The sequence below is a fragment of the Felis catus genome, chromosome A1 (genome assembly GCF_018350175.1).
Source record: "Felis catus isolate Fca126 chromosome A1, F.catus_Fca126_mat1.0, whole genome shotgun sequence".
Lineage (NCBI taxonomy): Eukaryota > Metazoa > Chordata > Mammalia > Carnivora > Felidae > Felis > Felis catus.
The window spans coordinates 121,119,753-121,137,117 of NC_058368.1; the positions used below are offsets into that span (position 1 = coordinate 121,119,753).

At 44.9% G+C, this 17,365-nt stretch overlaps 1 protein-coding gene across 9 annotated transcripts in view; it reads right to left on the reverse strand.

Annotated features, from left to right (window-relative positions):
• Positions 1 to 7,389, reverse strand: part of PRELID2 (PRELI domain containing 2) — a 188,831-nt gene extending 181,442 nt beyond the window's left edge. For 2 of the 9 annotated variants that reach the window (XR_002743631.2, XR_006599951.1), the window contains exon 1: positions 7,222 to 7,389. Coding sequence is in view for 1 of the 9 variants with exons in the window: in XM_023256286.2 (XP_023112054.1) it covers positions 7,222 to 7,296 (75 nt within the window). In the remaining 8 variants the exon portion in view is untranslated. Of the gene's footprint in view, positions 1 to 576; positions 647 to 879; positions 972 to 2,320; positions 2,391 to 7,221 lie in introns of all 9 variants that reach the window. The other 7 variants (XM_045060471.1, XM_023256292.2, XM_045060472.1 and 4 more) reach the window with 7 other exon arrangements.
• Positions 7,390 to 17,365: the final 9,976 nt, after the last annotated feature.

A 17,365-nucleotide genomic window follows, 5' to 3' on the forward strand; every position in this document is an offset into this window, starting at 1 on the left:
ATGTGACAAGAACTCCTGACAATCCCTCCCTACTAGCATTAGGGAAGGCATTGAGTCAGGAAAGTACTAGAGAGTACTGACGTTTTTGAAAAGGCAACAAAGTCTTTCTAAGCACTCTAAAAGCTCTCATAGATTAAGAATTAAAAATGGGTGCCTGGTTGGCTCAGTCAGTGGAGTGTGTGATCTCAGGGTTGTGAGTTCGACCCCATGGTGGGTGTCGAGATTACTTAAAAATAAAATATTATTTAAAAAGATAGGATCCTTTCCTCACACTCTGCATCTGTAACATGCCCCTGAGAAAGCATTTATCACAAAAATTAATGTATTTCCTCTGTCCCCTTGAGGGCTGGGGCCATGTTTTATTTATCTCATCTCCTAGAGGTAAAAAGATGCACAAACTTACTCTAAGTGTCCATTAGTAGACCTAGGAAAAGTTTTACTACCAGTACTTTAATAGTTAAGAATCATCCTACCTTTTATAAACTTATTAAGCCACAACCACCAATAGATAAGTTTCCAAGTACAGTTTATGATTTAAATAACATTTAAAAAACAAGTCAGAATTCAAATGTGCACCTTTATTCCTGTTCTTTCTTCTCTTTATTACTCCAAGTTGGTAAAGGTTTCTGCAGACTACTCCTCTCAGCTTTTTATTTTCAGGTTCATGGAATAAATGTAAGAAATTATTATTGTTAGTATTACTCTCAAGATTTTTAACAAGTACTGTACTTCAAAAGCACCTACTGTGTGCCAATGCATGCAACTATGTGCGTTATCCTCTTAATTTCCCCCAACAATTCCAGAAGACAGTGACTATTATCTTACTCTGGAGATGAGGAAACCGAGGCATAGAAAAAGAGCTGACTTGCCCAAACTCACACAGCTAGAAGCACTTGGTCCCCCCGGCTGATGTCAGAGCCCGTACTCTTCCCGTTTGCACCATTCTGCTTCGTGTCGTACCTAATCTTCTTCTAGGAGAATTGAGGATAGGAAGATAAAAGAAAGACTATTACAGCGTAAGTAAAAAGATAAACAACCATTATGTTAAACGAGGCTTATCATTCATCAAAACATGGATTTTGGAAATATGGGTTTACCCCAAGTATTTCAGGAGCTCTGCAGGAAGAGATGTTCTACACAACTAAGTGTCAGATTTGCAAGGGAGAAAAGATAGGATCAGAAATGGAAACATTATTAATTGCCCAATCAACTTTCTACTCTAAATGGAAATAGCCATTCATAAATCGCCTTTATGAGTGTAAGGGTAAACACTCAAACCATTTGTTCAGCACATCAGGCTCCTGGCGAGAATAAATAAAACCCGAGGCCGCTGTGTTGAAGCAAAGAAATTATTTTGATCTGTCCATTTTATTACAATACCCTAAGTAAGGGCATGTTACTGAGACCCACAACAACTTCAGTGTGAAATCACATAGGGCCAAATTCCTGAATACTGCCATTTCCTTATCCACTCAGCAAGGATTTGGTGAGCACCTACTATGTTCCAGGATCTCTTTGGGTGCTTGTGATGCATGAGGAATAAATGGTAGAGTGTAAGCCCATGAACCTCACACTCTATTCACCATGATTCTTTGGCCTACAGCACAGAAAGAAAATTAACCTGAACAACTCTATAGTACAAAAAACTCTTAATGTCTCTGGCCTTATTTGAGAATAAACAAGAAAATCCAGTCAACACAAAGGCCCTCTGGGTCCTTTTTAATAACTTTAAGTTTCAAATAGACAAAACTGAACAAGTGTTTGAATCTAGCTGGTGAACGCAAGCTCAGTAAATAGACTGGCATGAGCTTGTTAGAGATGAGTGAGCTTCTAGACTGCTACACTCACCCATGCAACTTTGTGTTCTCTTTGTAGCTGGTTTTAAATAAAGGAAAGGAAACAGCTATAAGTGATAAGACCTAGAAAGGTAAGAGATCATACAAAGAAAGAAACCAAAATACACTGTCAGGCACACTGACAATATACCTCATTGAAACTACAGTTTAGCATCTGATACATAAACCATTTTGGGTTTCACAGCATACCTACATAAGAGTTCATTGGGAAACACTATATTCCATGAACAAAGAGTACTCTGCGGTGTTTGTTTTCAAGGTACCACTCAGCTTTGAAAGCATGTAGCTAATATTTTGCCTGTGGTATCCAACAGGCAGGTGTAAGAAGAGCAAACATTCCTCAGGTTTTAAAAATAGTAGTATATTATAACTTGGAAGGCAAGTCCTAACATACCAAAAGACGTAGATCAGTAGACTCTATTTAAAATAGAACATTCTCAGTGCTGAAGCAGCTTCAAACATACCATTGTGAAAAATCAGATTAAATGCTTCCCAGAGATCCTCATATGATTGTCCCTTCTGCCAAGTGCCTTCCTTTGAAAAAAAATACATACAGACTAAAAGAAATATAAAAGTGTGTTTAGCCAAAAAGATCATTCTTACTATCTTGCACTTATAAAAAGCTAATGCTTGTCAGACTGTTACACATTTGATCCTCACAACACTCCTAGGAGATAGGTGGTAAGGTGCATGGCATTGCTGTTTCACAGATATGAAATTAAGACAGCAGGTTTGCTGTATAGAGTTGTGCATGTTGCTCACTGCACAAGGTCTTCCAATCTAGCAGGCCGGTGGGCACAGGGCTACAGCCACCTAGAGGAAGGAGTGCTGAGACAGAACAGGCACCAGACTTGGGCCCCCACACCCAGGAAATGGCTAACAAGCCACAATAACCCAGTCTTCTAGCATCGCCTGCAGGTGCTGCTTGCCATCAGAAACTAAGGCCAAATGCCAGAAGCCCCAAGCTCCAAACAAGCCCCCATGACCCAGTTTTCAACGAGTCTGATCCAGTTCAGACACTGTGCTAACCTTCCAGCACCAAAAGGGATGGACACTCCCCTGTAAAAACCCAACCACCTGAGCCAAGATAGACCCAGTGATGAATTTCCACTGAGTTTTCCCCTTATTCTAATACTAAAAATCACCCAGGGATAGGAACTTAACACGCTACTTAGACATGCAACTCAAGAAGAAGCAAGAAGCATTGACCTTTAAGTGCACAAGCCACCCCCCCCAAAAAAAAAAACAGAACAAAAGAAAAACCCACCCCTACACATTTGGACATCACCCTTTTCAGCCCAGGCCTCCTTAAAACCCTCCCAGACCTCTCCTTGGGAACCCAGCCTACAGACCCTGTGCTGTCTCCCTTCTGCTGGAGCCAACCCAATAAAGCTTTGCCAGGAACTCCCACTCAGCCCTACTCAATTTCTATGGCTACCCCAAGAGCCTGATTGGGTAACAGCCATTCTTGCTAATTTGCATAAATGCCCCCATTTACTTTCCACTAGCCCCATTTACTGGGAGCTCGTGGGGTCGACCACTAAGATGGTGCCTCTTTCTTTTTTTTCGATTTTATCTAAATCCAAGTTAGTTAACATAGAGTGTAATAATGGTTTCAGGAGTCTAATTTAGTGATTCATCACTTACATATGACACCCAGTGCTCATCCCAACAAGTGCCCTCCTTAATGCCCATCACCCATTTAGAAGATCCCCCCACCCCACACCTCTCCAGCAACGCTCAGTTTGTTCTCTGTAATTAAGAGTATCTTGCGGTGTGCTTCCCTCTCTTTTTCTCTTATTTTTCCTTCCCTTCCCCTGTGTTCATTGTTGTGTTTCTTAAATTGCACCTATAAGTGAAATCATATATTTATCTTTCTCTGACTGCCTTTAGATGATACCTCTTCCTAATTTGCACTAGGGCCTGATACAGACTGGTGAAAACTGTGTCCCTAGGCCACCCAAAAACTGCTTTTAAAGGGGAAGGCACAATGATGGCCATCCATCTACTGACTTCCAGTTCATGGCTTCAAGTAATGTAAGGTGAAAATTCTCACAGCAAATGGATTTATTGACATCTCATAATTTAGTGACTCACATAGCCCCTTCCAGGGATCTCTAAGGCACTCTCTGAAGGAGTGCTTTGTGAACAGAAAGAATGGAAGTGTATGCGGCTCAGGAGTGGCTGAGCCGGTTGAGCGGTTGAGCGTCTGACTTCGGCTCAGGTCATGATCTCACAGTCCATGAGTTCAAGCCCTGCACTGAGCTCTGTGTTGACAACTCAGAGCCTGGAGCCTGCCTTAGATTCTGTGTCTCCCTCTCTCTCTCTGCCCCTCCCCTGCTCACACTCTCTCTCTCTCTCTCAAAAATAAATAAATATTTTTTAAAAATAAATTAAAAAAAAAAGAAAGAAAGAATGGAAGTGTAGTATCATCTGCAGTGCTTACATCATTCCACTGCTAGGTCTTTTCTGAAAATGTTCTCCTTTCCCTGAAACCCTACCTTCCAAAATATCCTCCTCAGGCCTTATTTACTATGTGCCAGGCACTTTGCCAAGTTTTTTACAAGCAATCTTCCACACTGTAACTGAATGCAGCTAAGTGACTTCAGCTAGAAGACACTGGCACACAAAAACCACCCAGCTGAGCCCAGTCAACAGAATTATGAGAATGAAAGGTCTACCACTGCTTTAATCCACTGCATCACAGGGGTGATTTGTTACATAGCAACAGAAACCTGAGACACTATATTCTCTCACTGTACCACACATCAAAGCTATACCCCTACATCAGGCACAACGGTCCACCAAGATAAAATAAGTCCTGAGAATAGACAGAAGAAAACTGAAATTGGATAAAGAGCACAGCAAAGATGATTCTGGAACATTTTATCCCCTCAGTAGTCATCGGAATGCCTATTATGTGGAAGGCAGCACAGTCTGGGGGACTAGGGGTGTAGACTTAGGATTCAGATGTGCTGAAATCTTGGCTCTCCCAGCTGCTGGCCATGGGAACTTGGAAAAGATTCTCAAATCCTCTGAATCTCAGGTTTTCTACGTAATGAAATGGAAGTCAGTCCTAACTGCTTGCAGCTGCTGGAAGAGGTAAATACAATAACGTATGAAAGCACTTCCTCCCCCTCTCTTCTTGCCTGAGAAAGTCCTACTCACACATCAGCCATCATTTCACACAGGCCATTTGTTTGACAAAGCCTTTCCTCGTGGCCACCGTGCGGGACCTTAGCAGGCCTTCCCCGCTATATTTGGTCCCAGTAACATAAACTTTCTCTGTAAATACATATCATCAATTTTAAGTATGTATTCATCTGTTGGCCATTTATTAACATCAGCCTCCCAAGACACCATCAGCCCCACGAAAAGAGGGTCTATCTGTTGTGTCCTAGCACCAAGCCCAGTACAAAGAAGAAAAGCATTTAGCCCAGAAGTATGACCACGTGAACAATACTCTCTAAAAGAGAGCATGCCATTGTGCTATGTGCTTCTGCAGGCATGAGTCTAATGAGAGAAAAAGAGATGTGCAGCAGTAACTATTCAATGCTGGAGAAGATAGTCAATGATTTTGATCTGGATCAAGTAACCTTCCAGGTCTGACAAGGCAAAGATCAGCTCCTGAGGAGTGCAATCCAGAAGGCATTCCAAGGGAGCAGTGGCATTAGAGAATCCACACTCCCAACTTCCTAAGAAAAAATGGAGAGTTGTTGGGGTGCCTGGGTGGCTCAGTCGGTTGAGTGTCTGACTTCGGCTCAGGTCATGATCTCACAGTTTGTGGGTTTGAGCTCCGCTTTAGGCTCTGTGCTGACACCTCGGAGCCTGGAGCCTGTTTGAGATTCTGTGTCTCCCTCTCTCTCAAAAGTAAATAAACATAAATTTTTTTTTTTTTTAATGGAGAGTTGGCTGTTTCTCTTTTGGGCCCAGAAGTCTGGCCTAAGGCAAAGTCTACACCAGATCCACAATTCAAGCTTTCATTCATTTAGTCATTCATCAGTTATCCGATTTTTAGTGAGCACCTACTAGCTGCCAGGCACTATTCTAGATACTGAAGATCTATCAACAAGCTGACATTCTCCCCCAAAAAAGACTTCTATGGCAACAGCATGTTACCCAGAGTCCTACAATCCTTGGCTTGGGTCCCGAACTGTATCATCTCCTCATGTGAAGGTCAGGTCTTATCACTTAAAAAATTAACTTCCTCGGGACCTGGGTGGCTCACTCCATTGAGCGACTGACTTCAGCTCAGGTCATGATCTTGTCATTCATGAATCCAAGCCCAGGGTTGAGCTCTGTGCTGAAAGCTCAGAGCCTGGAGCCTGCTTCAGATTCTGTATCTGCACACAGCACCCCGCCCCCCCCCACCCCCGCTGTCCTGCGCGCGCACTCTCTCAAAAATAAACATTAATTTAAAAAAAAAACTAACTTCCTCTCCCCTTATCTCCCTTTGATGGCTTGTGGGTTGTAAAAGGAGTGCACTGCTTGGTGGCTGCTACCCAAGGCAAGTTACAAGTCTGGCAAACCTTGTCTAAGAACATGAAAGCTGAAGGGGAACCTAAAATATCTTCTGATACAACACTCTTAGAAGCAGAAACTGCGTCTGAAGAGAAGAGACGCTTGACCAAGTGAAGGCACTGAAGGCAGAGACAGACAAGAGTCCAGGAGTCCCAGCTCCCTGGCCTGGGTGCTTTCAATTTCTCAACGAAATTTCCCCTTCTATTACCATGAGCACAGTCCTCGGAGGAGCCCTGAGAAAAGAGGGCCAATGAACACCGAGACTGGGGTGTAGTTAGAGCAGCACAAACAACTACAACACTTTAGAGGCCTTCCATCAGTGACTTTCCATGAATTATCTCACTTGAGTCCTCGCAACTAACCCTTTCACTTAGTACTATTATGTCCCCATTTCACAGATCACAAAACCAAGGCACAGAGAGGGTAAGCAATCTGCCCCAAGTCCCACAGCCACCTCCACTGGGATGATAGAGCCACAATGCTGGGAAACCTAGGGTGATGGCTTCCGCGGTCCCCACTAGCTTTTAAGGGGTCCATGAGGTACTAGAAAGATCCACAAGTCCTGTGCAGCCTCAAGCAGGCTCCAGAACTTGCGTTCCCTGCCACTCCGGGACAGGGTGTGAACGTGGCGCCGCGCACCACGAAGGGGAGCCCTCGAGGAAATCCACTCCCACCCCCGCCCTGCATATCCCGAGAACCCCGCAGCTGGAACGCGAGAAGGGGAGGGGGGGGACTCCCGCGGGGGGGTCGAGGCGGGGGCCCGGACAGGGCCGGGCGCCCCGAGCGCGGACGGCTGGGCCAGGGCTCCCGGGTGCCGCGCGTCCGGGCCGGAGTGGGCGGGTACCTTTCGGAGGAAGCTGGCGACCACCTGCTCGAAGGGGTACTTGTACACCTGGCGCACGTCCACCGTGACCCCCATCCCCGCGCGCCGGGCGCCGGGCTCGCCCCGGGCCGCAGGCGTCCACACCCGCCCCGCCGAAGGGGCGAGGGTTTTTTTTTTTTTTTCCTGCCTTTTCAAACTTTCGAAACTTTATTGTCCCCCCCGGAGAAACGGACAGGCGGTCGCGCCCCGCCCCCTTCCGCCCAGCGGTTTGTGGGCGGCGGGGGGAGGGGGGGCGCAGCTGCGGCGGCTTGGGGCCCTCGCGCACCTGAAGCGGCCCGCCCTGCCTGCAGGGCCCGTGACCCCACCGCTCCGCGCCCCGCGGCCTGGCCCTGAGCCTTGCACTCAGCAGCCCTAAGAAAAGGATCATAAATACGGAAACAACCACCCGCCCTCTGAGATTGGCTTGTAATCTAACCCCCCTCCGTGTTGCTGAGTCTGGTGTGACAAAGGTCAGCGACTGCGTGATTCACACGATCCCGGCAGCCGCCTCAAAAGCTGTAAATTGGGTCTCAAATTCGGTAAAAATTGCCCGTATCCCCAGGGAGTGTTCGGGAAATAACGGTGGCTTGGCACGTCCGGCGCTGTAAGGAAATTCCTATGCTCCTTAAAGTTGAAACACCATGAAGCCTTTGTTGCTACAAAGACGCACGAAAAGAATATGACCGCTTTCCACTGACCTGTACAGATTTTGCAAGAACAAGCAAGTGAATCCACTTACTCAATAAGTTAGTCAACATATTCCTGGAAAGCCACTCCGCGCCAAGCACTGTGGCAGGCGTGGTCCCTGCTGTCAGGTGGGATGAGTGAGCCCGGCTATGTAACATCCAATGAACAAAATAGGAAAACAGACAGGATAAGGGATTAAGGTTATGGGACTGGGGCCCGATGTTAGCTAGCATGAATGAGGAAGGTCTCTGAGGTGGTGACTCTGACATTTATAAATTTATAATCTTGCTGGCCACCGACACGCACAGTCATACTGGTGTTACAAATCTTACACTCGGGTAAATCCAGCTCTCCATTACTCACAGCTTCACTCCCACCCCTGCAAGAGACTGGAGGCAAATCTACACCCAATATAACAGGCCTCCTTTTAAGTTCATAACCACTAACCTCCAGGGGCCTTTTAATGGTGCTGGACCAAAAAAAAAAAAAAAAACCCTCCATTTCTCTAATCCACTAACTGTCCCACAGTCTTCTCACCTCAAACCCCCAACACTTCCCAACCTTATTCTCAGGCGACTACCTTGCTTCCTTTTTCACTTAGTAAATAGGAAACCTGCCTCTACCACATCTATTTACCCACCTGTCCAAATGCCCTGCCTTCTCTCCTACTTTTTGTTTTGTTTCGTTTTGTTTTAAGTAGGCAAAAACACAGCAAAAACACAGGGCTTGAACTCATGACCCTGAGATCAAGACCTGAGCTGACCAAAAAAAAAAAAAAGACCTGAGCTGAGATCAAGAGTCTGACTCTTAACTGACTGGGCCCATCCAGGCACCTCTCTCTCCTATTCTTGTGTGTGAACTGCCAGCACTTAGTTTAGGGCCAGTTTCTCCACTTGACCACTGAATCCAGCAGTGGGCTAGCAAATGGTTAACCAACAGCTCTCCTTTAAAAAAAAAAAAAAAAACACCAGGGACCCCTGGGTGGCTCTCAGTCGTCTCAGGTCGTGATCTTGTTGTCTTGCCCTGCATTGGACTCTGTGCTGACACCTCAGAGCCTGGAGCCTGTTTTGGATTCTGTGACTCACTCTCTCTCTCTGCCTCTCCCCTGATCACTCTTTCTCTCTCCCTCCCTCTCTCTCTCTCTCTCTCTTTCAAAAAATAAATAAACATTAAAGAACAACCCAGACAAGGCCATGACTGCTAATAATTGCAGTTTCTGCTGTGTAAATACTCCCACCACGGCCAACTTCAAACTAGCAATGTGATGTCACAAAACATGGGGTTAGGAAGACAAGTGCAGGAAGGCACTACTGTGTGGCATTTCCACAATCCACATGTAGTAGACATAACTGCAAGAACATAGTTAATGGAGCCAATGCAAACGTGATAAATAAGAACGAGCCTGGAGGTATCACAATTCCAGATTTCGAGATCTACTACAAAGCTATAGTAATCAAAACAGCATGGTACATACACTGTTGGTGGGAATGGGAATGGGTGCAGCTGCTGTGGAAAGCAGTGTGGAGGTTCCTCAAAAAATTAAAAATAGAAATACCACATTGGGGGGCCTGGGTGGCTTAGTCTGTTGAGCATCTGACTTCAGCTCAGGTCATGATCTCACAGTTTGTGAGTTGGAGCACCACAATGGGCTCTGTGCTGTCAGCTCAGAGTCTGGAGCCTGCTTTGAATTCTGTCTCCCTCTCTCTCTGCCCCTCCCCTTGCTCACCCTCTGTCTTTCTCTCTCTCTCAAATAAATAAATAAACATACATTAAAAAGAAATACCAATTGATCCAATAATTCCACTATTGGGTATTTACTCAAACAAAATGAAAACACTAACTCAGAAAGATATATGCACCCTATGTTTATTGCAGCATTATTTATAATGGCCAATATAAGGAGGCAACCTAAGCGTGCATCAATAGACAAATGGATAAGGAAGATGTGCTGTGTACACACACACACACACACACACACACACACACAGGGATATCATGCAATGCAGCCATAAAAAAAAAAAAATGAGATTGTGACATTTGAGACAACATGGATGGACCTACAGAGTATTATGTTAAGTGAAATAAGTCAGACTGAGAAAGACAATTATATAATTTCACTCATTGTGGAATCTAAACAAAAATTAATAAACAAATTAAAAAAGCAGAATCAGACCTATAAATACAAAGAACCAATTGATGGTTGCCAGAGCAAAGTGGGGGGGGGGGGGGGGGGATGGGCAAAATGGGTGAAGGGGAATGGGAGATATAGGCTTCCAGTTAAGGAATGAGTAAGTCACGGTAATAAAAGGTACAGCACAGGGAATATAGTCAAAGATATTGTAACAATAATGTATGGTGGCAAATGATAGCTACACTTGTGATGAGCATAGCATAAGGTATGGAGAAGTTAAATCACTATGTTGTACACATGACACTAATGTAACACTGTGTCAACCATACTCAAAAAAATCCTTCTTTAAAGATCATGGTGAGGGGCCCCTAGGTGGTTCAGACAATTAAGCAATTGACTTGATTTCAGCTCAAGTCATGATCCCAGGGTCATGGGATTGAGCCCCGTGTTGGGCTCCATGCTGGGTGTGTAGCCTGCTTAAGATTCTCTCTCTCCCTCTCTCTCTCTGGCCCCGCCCTCATGCTCTCTCTCTCTCTCTCTCTCTCTCAAAATAAATAAACATTTAAATAAATAAATAAATAAATAAATAAATAAATAAATAAATAAATAAATAAAGTTAATGGTGACTGTAATGCAATTCGGAAGGGCTGGGTTTGGAATACCTATTACCTTTTTAAATATAGTTCATTTAATTGTAAATTTATATAATTTAATATTTAATAATATCTGTGCTTAAGATCCAGCTAGTAGGATTCAGAGCACAGTAGCCCAAAATACGGCAGTTTGGCATATTGAGTATCTTAAGCTGAAGGAGTTTGGGGAAATGGCAGGAGCAGGAAGTTCTCTGACATTCCCCTCGCCTTCTCTCCTGAAGCACATCATAAGATCCTCTTGTGAGAAATGTCCTTTGTATACCAAAAGGAAAGTAGCATCCTTCTCTCCAGGACGGGAGTGCTACCCAGAAGAATGCACACAAACAGGCCTTGCCAAGTTTCCCCACAGTGACTACACTTACTTTATACCCTTTGTCCTATGATATTTCTACAGTCCTGCTCCCTCTTCATCAAACCTTGTGCAAAACCCTCAGGTATGACCATTTCTACAGGTCTTCATTTCTGTATGAAGGTGCCCATGTCCCATAAAACTTACAGTAAATCAATGTGTATGCTTTTCTTCTGCTAATCTGTGTCAGGTTTTCAGACTCAACCAGGGACCCTGAGAGGGTCAAGGAAAACTTGACCTACACAGCTGTACCGCATCACTAAAAAGTTCCCACCCTCTTTCTTGTTCAAGGACATCTCTCTAGCCATACCCCCCCCCCCTTTCTCACATCATCACTTTTGCCTCTACTGGATCATTCCAACCAGCACACATACATACATTGTGATTTCTTCCATTTTTAAAAAAATCCACTCTTAACCCCATACCATCCTCCTGATCTATCCCAATTCTCTGGTATGTTTTTGCTCTTCAGAAGAGTTGCCTATAATCTCTTGAACCCATTCCAATCAATTTGGGACCTTTCCAGTTCACTGAAACTACTGTTGGCAAGGTCGCCAATGGCAAAATTGCTAAATTCACTAGTCAATTCTTTTTTTTTTTAATTTTTTTTTCAACGTTTTTTATTTATTTTTGGGACAGAGAGAGACAGAGCATGAACGGGGGAGGGGCAGAGAGAGAGGGAGACACAGAATCGGAAACAGGCTCCAGGCTCCGAGCCATCAGCCCAGAGCCTGACGCGGGGCTCGAACTCCCGGACCGCGAGATCGTGACCTGGCTGAAGTCGGACGCTTAACCGACTGTGCCATCCAGGCGCCCCCACTAGTCAATTCTTAATCCCCCACCTTACTAAACCTCAGAGTAATGTCTCCTTGAATTAGTTATCAGGTGTGGGGTGGAGGGTTAGATGTCAAAGCCCTTAAAAGTTGAATGTATGGCGGTACCTGTGTGGCTTCATCGGCTAAGCATCCGACTCTCGATTTCAGCTCAGGTTATGATCTCACAGTTCTTGAGACTGAGCCCCCGTGTCAGGCTCCATGCTGAGGGTGGAGCCTGCTTGGGATTCTCTCTTGCTCGCCCTCTGCCCCTCCCCCACTCATGCTCAAGTTTGTATGCATGCTCTCTCAAGATAAATAATCTTTAAATATATATATATATATTTTAATTTCTTTATCTAATGTTTATTTACTTTTGAAGGAGAGAGAGACAGAGTGTGAGTGGGGGAGGGGCAGAGAGAGAAGGAGACACAGAATCCCAAACAGGCTCCAGACTCTGAGCTGCCAGCACAGAGCCTGACGTGGGGCTCGAACCCACAAACCACGAGATCATGACCTGAGCCAAAGTTGGACGTTCAACCGACTGAGCCACCCAGGCACCCCAGAAAATATTAAAAAAAAAACAAACTATTGAATGTTATGTAGAAAGCAACGCTACTATATCACGAACCCCTTCTTATAGAAAAAACAAATACCAGTTGCCCTGGGGGACTACCGAGGCCCACAATAGAGAGATAATTTACTTGTGGAGTTTATGGTAACCCTTACCTGCCTCTACCACCAGACTGGGTGTGAAACAGAAGCCTCCTGACAGGCTGGGCCATGCACCCATTCCAACTAGCCTCCGACTCCACTCTGACAGCTGCTTTCTTCCAGAAGGTATCCTTGGGCAGTTGCTTGCCAACTCCTGATTAGCTGATCACAAAAGGCCAAGCCTGTGTCCTGAAAGATTAAAGGACTGAGCACCTGTTGGCTTTAACTGGACTGGTTGTCTGAGTGACTTGTGCAAGAACAAAGGCCACCTGCCCACTCCAAGGACATCAGGGTGCTCTGAACGTGGAAACGCAGGCCACGCTTGACAAGGGAGGCTACTGCCATGTAATCTCGTGTCTCAGAGTCCCAGCCAGTTTGCACAATGACAGCGTCACTTGCTATGTCCCCAAGGAAGAGAGAAGGAACTATAAAACGAATTCCCATTGCTTTGAAATTGGGTGGCTTTTACCTAGTCAGAGACTGGAGTTTGGAAATTTGCAAACCTCCCAAGTTCCTCCTTTGGTCTTTGAGATACCAAACTCATGTTTGTATCTTCAAGGCAAAGCACAGAGGTTTGAACCTGGTGGACACACACCACACTTTGAGGGAAGGGGTGGATGACTGGCTCTTTACAAATGACGTGAAGTTTTAAGTGGACAGACGCTTCAGCCCTGACCCTCTCTCCTCACCCTGTCCCCTCTTTGCTTTTCTCACCTTCTTGATGCTGGTCCACTGTCCTCTTCTGACCATCTTGACCATCTCTGCATCACTAATCTTTTTTATCCAATCTTATAATTGTCTGTTTACAGAAATTCTCCACTGAACTATGAGGGTCTCCAGCCTAGAAGGAACTGTGTGTTATTCACTCTTCCCTATCTAGTGCTGAGGCGGAAAACCTCTGTCCTCCTCCTGTGTGCCTCCTTTATTCTCACACTACTACCACACTCCAACGCTTCTGACACCAGGCATGTAGGGTTCCCCCACACCATGCAATTCTGTGACACCAGCTGGGGGTTTGTCCAACTGAACTCAATTCTGATACTATCTATCTGGAGACAGTGCCAGATCCCACAGGTTAAGGGCTCCGTCCTACAAGACTGCCTGCCCCCCTTACCACTTCAGGTGCCAATAACAAGTTCAGGTTGCTACCTTTGCTTCTGACCGATGGGCTGTAAGTCACAGGTTCCCATGACCTCTTTGTCAGTTTGATGTACTGCTAGAACAGTTCACAGGAGTCAGGGAAATAGTTCACCAGCTGTTGATCAGTTTATTATAAGAGTATGTGATAAAGGACACAGATGAGCACGCAGGTGGGAGAGACGCATAGGACAAGGTAGGTGGGAAGGAACACAGAGCTTCCAGGTGTACCACCCTCCAGTACCTCCATGTGTTCGCCAACCCAGAAACTCTCCAAAACCCATACTTTTGGGAATTTTGTGGGGGCATCATGTAGGCATGACTGATCATTAACTCCTGATCCTCTCTCCTCTCTGGAGAACGGGGTATGGGGCTGGATATTCTGAGCTTCTAATCATGGCTTGGTCTTTCTGGTGACCATCCCCATCCAGGAGCACACCCAAGGTCACTTCACTAGAACAAAAGACACTCCTACCGCCCAGAAAATTTCAAAAGTTTAGAAGCTTGGTGTCAGGAACCAGGGTCAAAAACCAAGTATTAGTTGGGGCACCTGGATGGCTCAGTCAGTTAAGCGTCCAACTTCGGCTCAGGTCACGATCTCTCAGTTCATGAATTCAAGCCCTGTGTCGAGCTCTGTGCTGACGGCACAGAGCCTGGAGCCTGCTTTGATTCTGTGTGTGTCTCTCTCTCTGCCGCTCCCCTGCTCATGCTCTGTGTCTCTTTCTCTCTCTCAAAAATAAATAAACATGAAAAAAATTGTTACTAAAAATATATATAATGTATAATAAAAAATGTTTTAAACAATTATTAGAACAAAAGATGCTCCTAGTACTTTTACCATCTAGGACATTACAAGGGATTTTAGGAACTCTGTGACAGGAAAAGAGTGGAGGGGAGAGCAAGGAGTGGGTGGAGGGGGAGGGGAAGCAGACACTAATATTTTCTATTATCTCACAAGTGCCTAGCAAAATATCTAGCACATAGTATATGTTCAATAAACTCATGAATACTTAACAGAGAATATGACCTTGAGCAAGTTCCTTCCTGTAGCTGCACCTCAACAAAGTGACCAAGAGGACCAAGATTATTTCTAAATTCCCTTTTACTTCCCTGAGATTTCATATGTGAACTAGAGACTCAGGACAGGCAACAGAACCAGTCACCAGAACCAGGGTACAAAGCAGGAATTTGCACGGAGAACAAGGCAAAAATCTCAGAACAAGTTCATCGTGTCAGGGTAAAGTAATACCTGTGGCATCACTGAGCCAGACTTCTCTTCCCTCACTTCAAGATGACAGTGATCAGACAGTTTCAAGAAGTTCAAGAACTTTAGGGGCACCTGGGTGGCTCAGTTGGTTGAGCATCCGACTCTTGTTTCCAGCTCAGGTCATGATGTCACCATTCATGGGTTTGAGCCCCAGGTCAGGCTCTGCACTGAGAGCACAGAGCCTGCTTATTATTGTCTCTCTCTCTCTCTCTCTCTCTCTCTCTCTCTCTCTCTCTGCCCCCCTCACCTCAAAATAACTAAATAAAATAAACTTTAAAAAAAAGTTGATAAACTTTAATCAGAGAGGAAATATTTCAGGGCAAGGAGCTACTAGGTCATCACAGCATCCTACATGTTACCAAACACTTAGAAGGTCTATCACATTCCAATGCGAGAGAGAGAAATATGTAAAATATCTAGTATTAAACAGGTAAATATGGGTACCAAAGAGAAAAAATAAGGTAGAGAAGAAGGATGATAAGTGGGGGTGGGGCAGCGGGGTAGAACTCCCCGGCAAACTGACATTTAAGTAGAAGAGTTGAAAGAAGAGAGGGAGCAAGTCATTCTCTTATTTGGGGGACAGTCATTCCAGGCAGCGGACTGGCCAGTTAACAGGCCCTGAGATAGCAGTCCTTCGCCTGGTGTGCTGGAGAACTGGGAACAGGCCAGTGTGGCTGGAGCAGAGTCCTGGAACATAGGGTCAGAAGAGCAACAAGGATCAGCAACAAGGTCACACAGAGTCTTGTAAGCCATTGTGAAGATGTTAGCTCTTTCTCTGCATGAGACATTGAGAACTTTGAACTGGGCAGTGACAGGAACAGAACTCTGTTTTCACAGAACCATCCTGGCTAGTAATTATCAAGCAGTGACCTTGGGGAGGCAAGCGGGAGAAAGAAACCAGTTAGGAGGCCATCGTTGTAACGTGTACAAGCGGTGATGACTGATCATGGAGGTACTGAGGGAGTTTTCAGATTCTGGATCCTTTGTGAAGGTAGAGATGCAAAGCGTGCCGAAAGACCAGAAGTGGGATGTGAGAGAGGGGCCAAGGATGATGTGTCAGTGCTATACTGCACACCACCATGGAGAAAGCCCACCTGACTATAAAAGGAAATTAAGCCAGATGTATTCATTTCCCAGGACTGCCAAAACAAAGTACCATGAACTGGGAGGCTTACACAGAGGTGTGCTGTCTCCCAGCTCTGGAGACTGCAAGTCTGAAATCAAAGCGTTGGCAGAGTCGGTTCCTTCTGAGGGCTGAGGGAGACAATCTGTTTAAGCCTCTTGTCTGGCTCCTGAGAGCCCCCAGCATCCCTTTACGTGTGGACAGTGTGCTGCCTATGGCTTCACATCATCTGCACTCTATGCTTGTCTGTCCCTGTGTCCAGATTTCCATTTTTTATAAGGATACCAATAATTGGATTAAGACCCACCCTAATGACCTCATCTGTTAAGAGTTGAAATATGCTCCTCTCAAAATTGATATGTTAAGCCCTAAGCCCAGTAGCTCACAATGGGACTCTATTTGGAGATAAGGCCTTTAAATAGATAGTTAAGGTAAAATGAGGATATACAGGTGGGCCCTAATCCATTATGATGAGGGTCCTTATTAAAACAAGAGCAGATCAAGACATAGACCTGAACAGAGGGAAGACCATGTGAAGACAGAGGCAAAAGACACCCCCATCTGTCAGCCAAGGAGAGAGGCCTCAGAAGAAACACACTTCCCCGCTTTTTGCTAACATTGGGAGAACTAATATATATGATTTTGTATCCCTCTTTCATGTTCTCTAACAAATGGAGAACATCACCTTCAAAAATGTGATTTTAATGATATTAATCATATTATATGATTATATAATCACATATTATATGAATGAACCATCATTTTAAATTATGTTTTTATATTATTTTTTATAACTACTGATGTCACGAAAATCCTTGTATGTAAATTTGTATCAGCATGTTTTCTTGCTTTTTGAAAATAGAGTCTTAGGAGGGTAGTTACTGGGTAAAAAGAGAGGACCATTTTGAAGGGCCATTTGAAGCCTGTCAACACCCTGATCCTAGACGTTGAGCCATCAAAACATTTTGAAAATAAATTGTGGAAGTGTAAGTCACCCAGTCTGGGGTACTTTGTTATGGCAGCCCTACAGAACTAACATATTATCTCAGCTTGATCATCTGCTAAAATCCTCTTTCCAAATGAGGTCCCATTCACAGGTACTGGGAGTCACGACTTGGACATCTCCTTGACCCCACATCACCAGGCACAAACAGGCAGAAATGAAAGATGAAGACTAAGTCTGGGGGCGCCCAATCTCCAGTTCTGGCCTGAGCACCACCAGCTGCCCTGTTTCCTGAAGCTCCTTCTTGAAT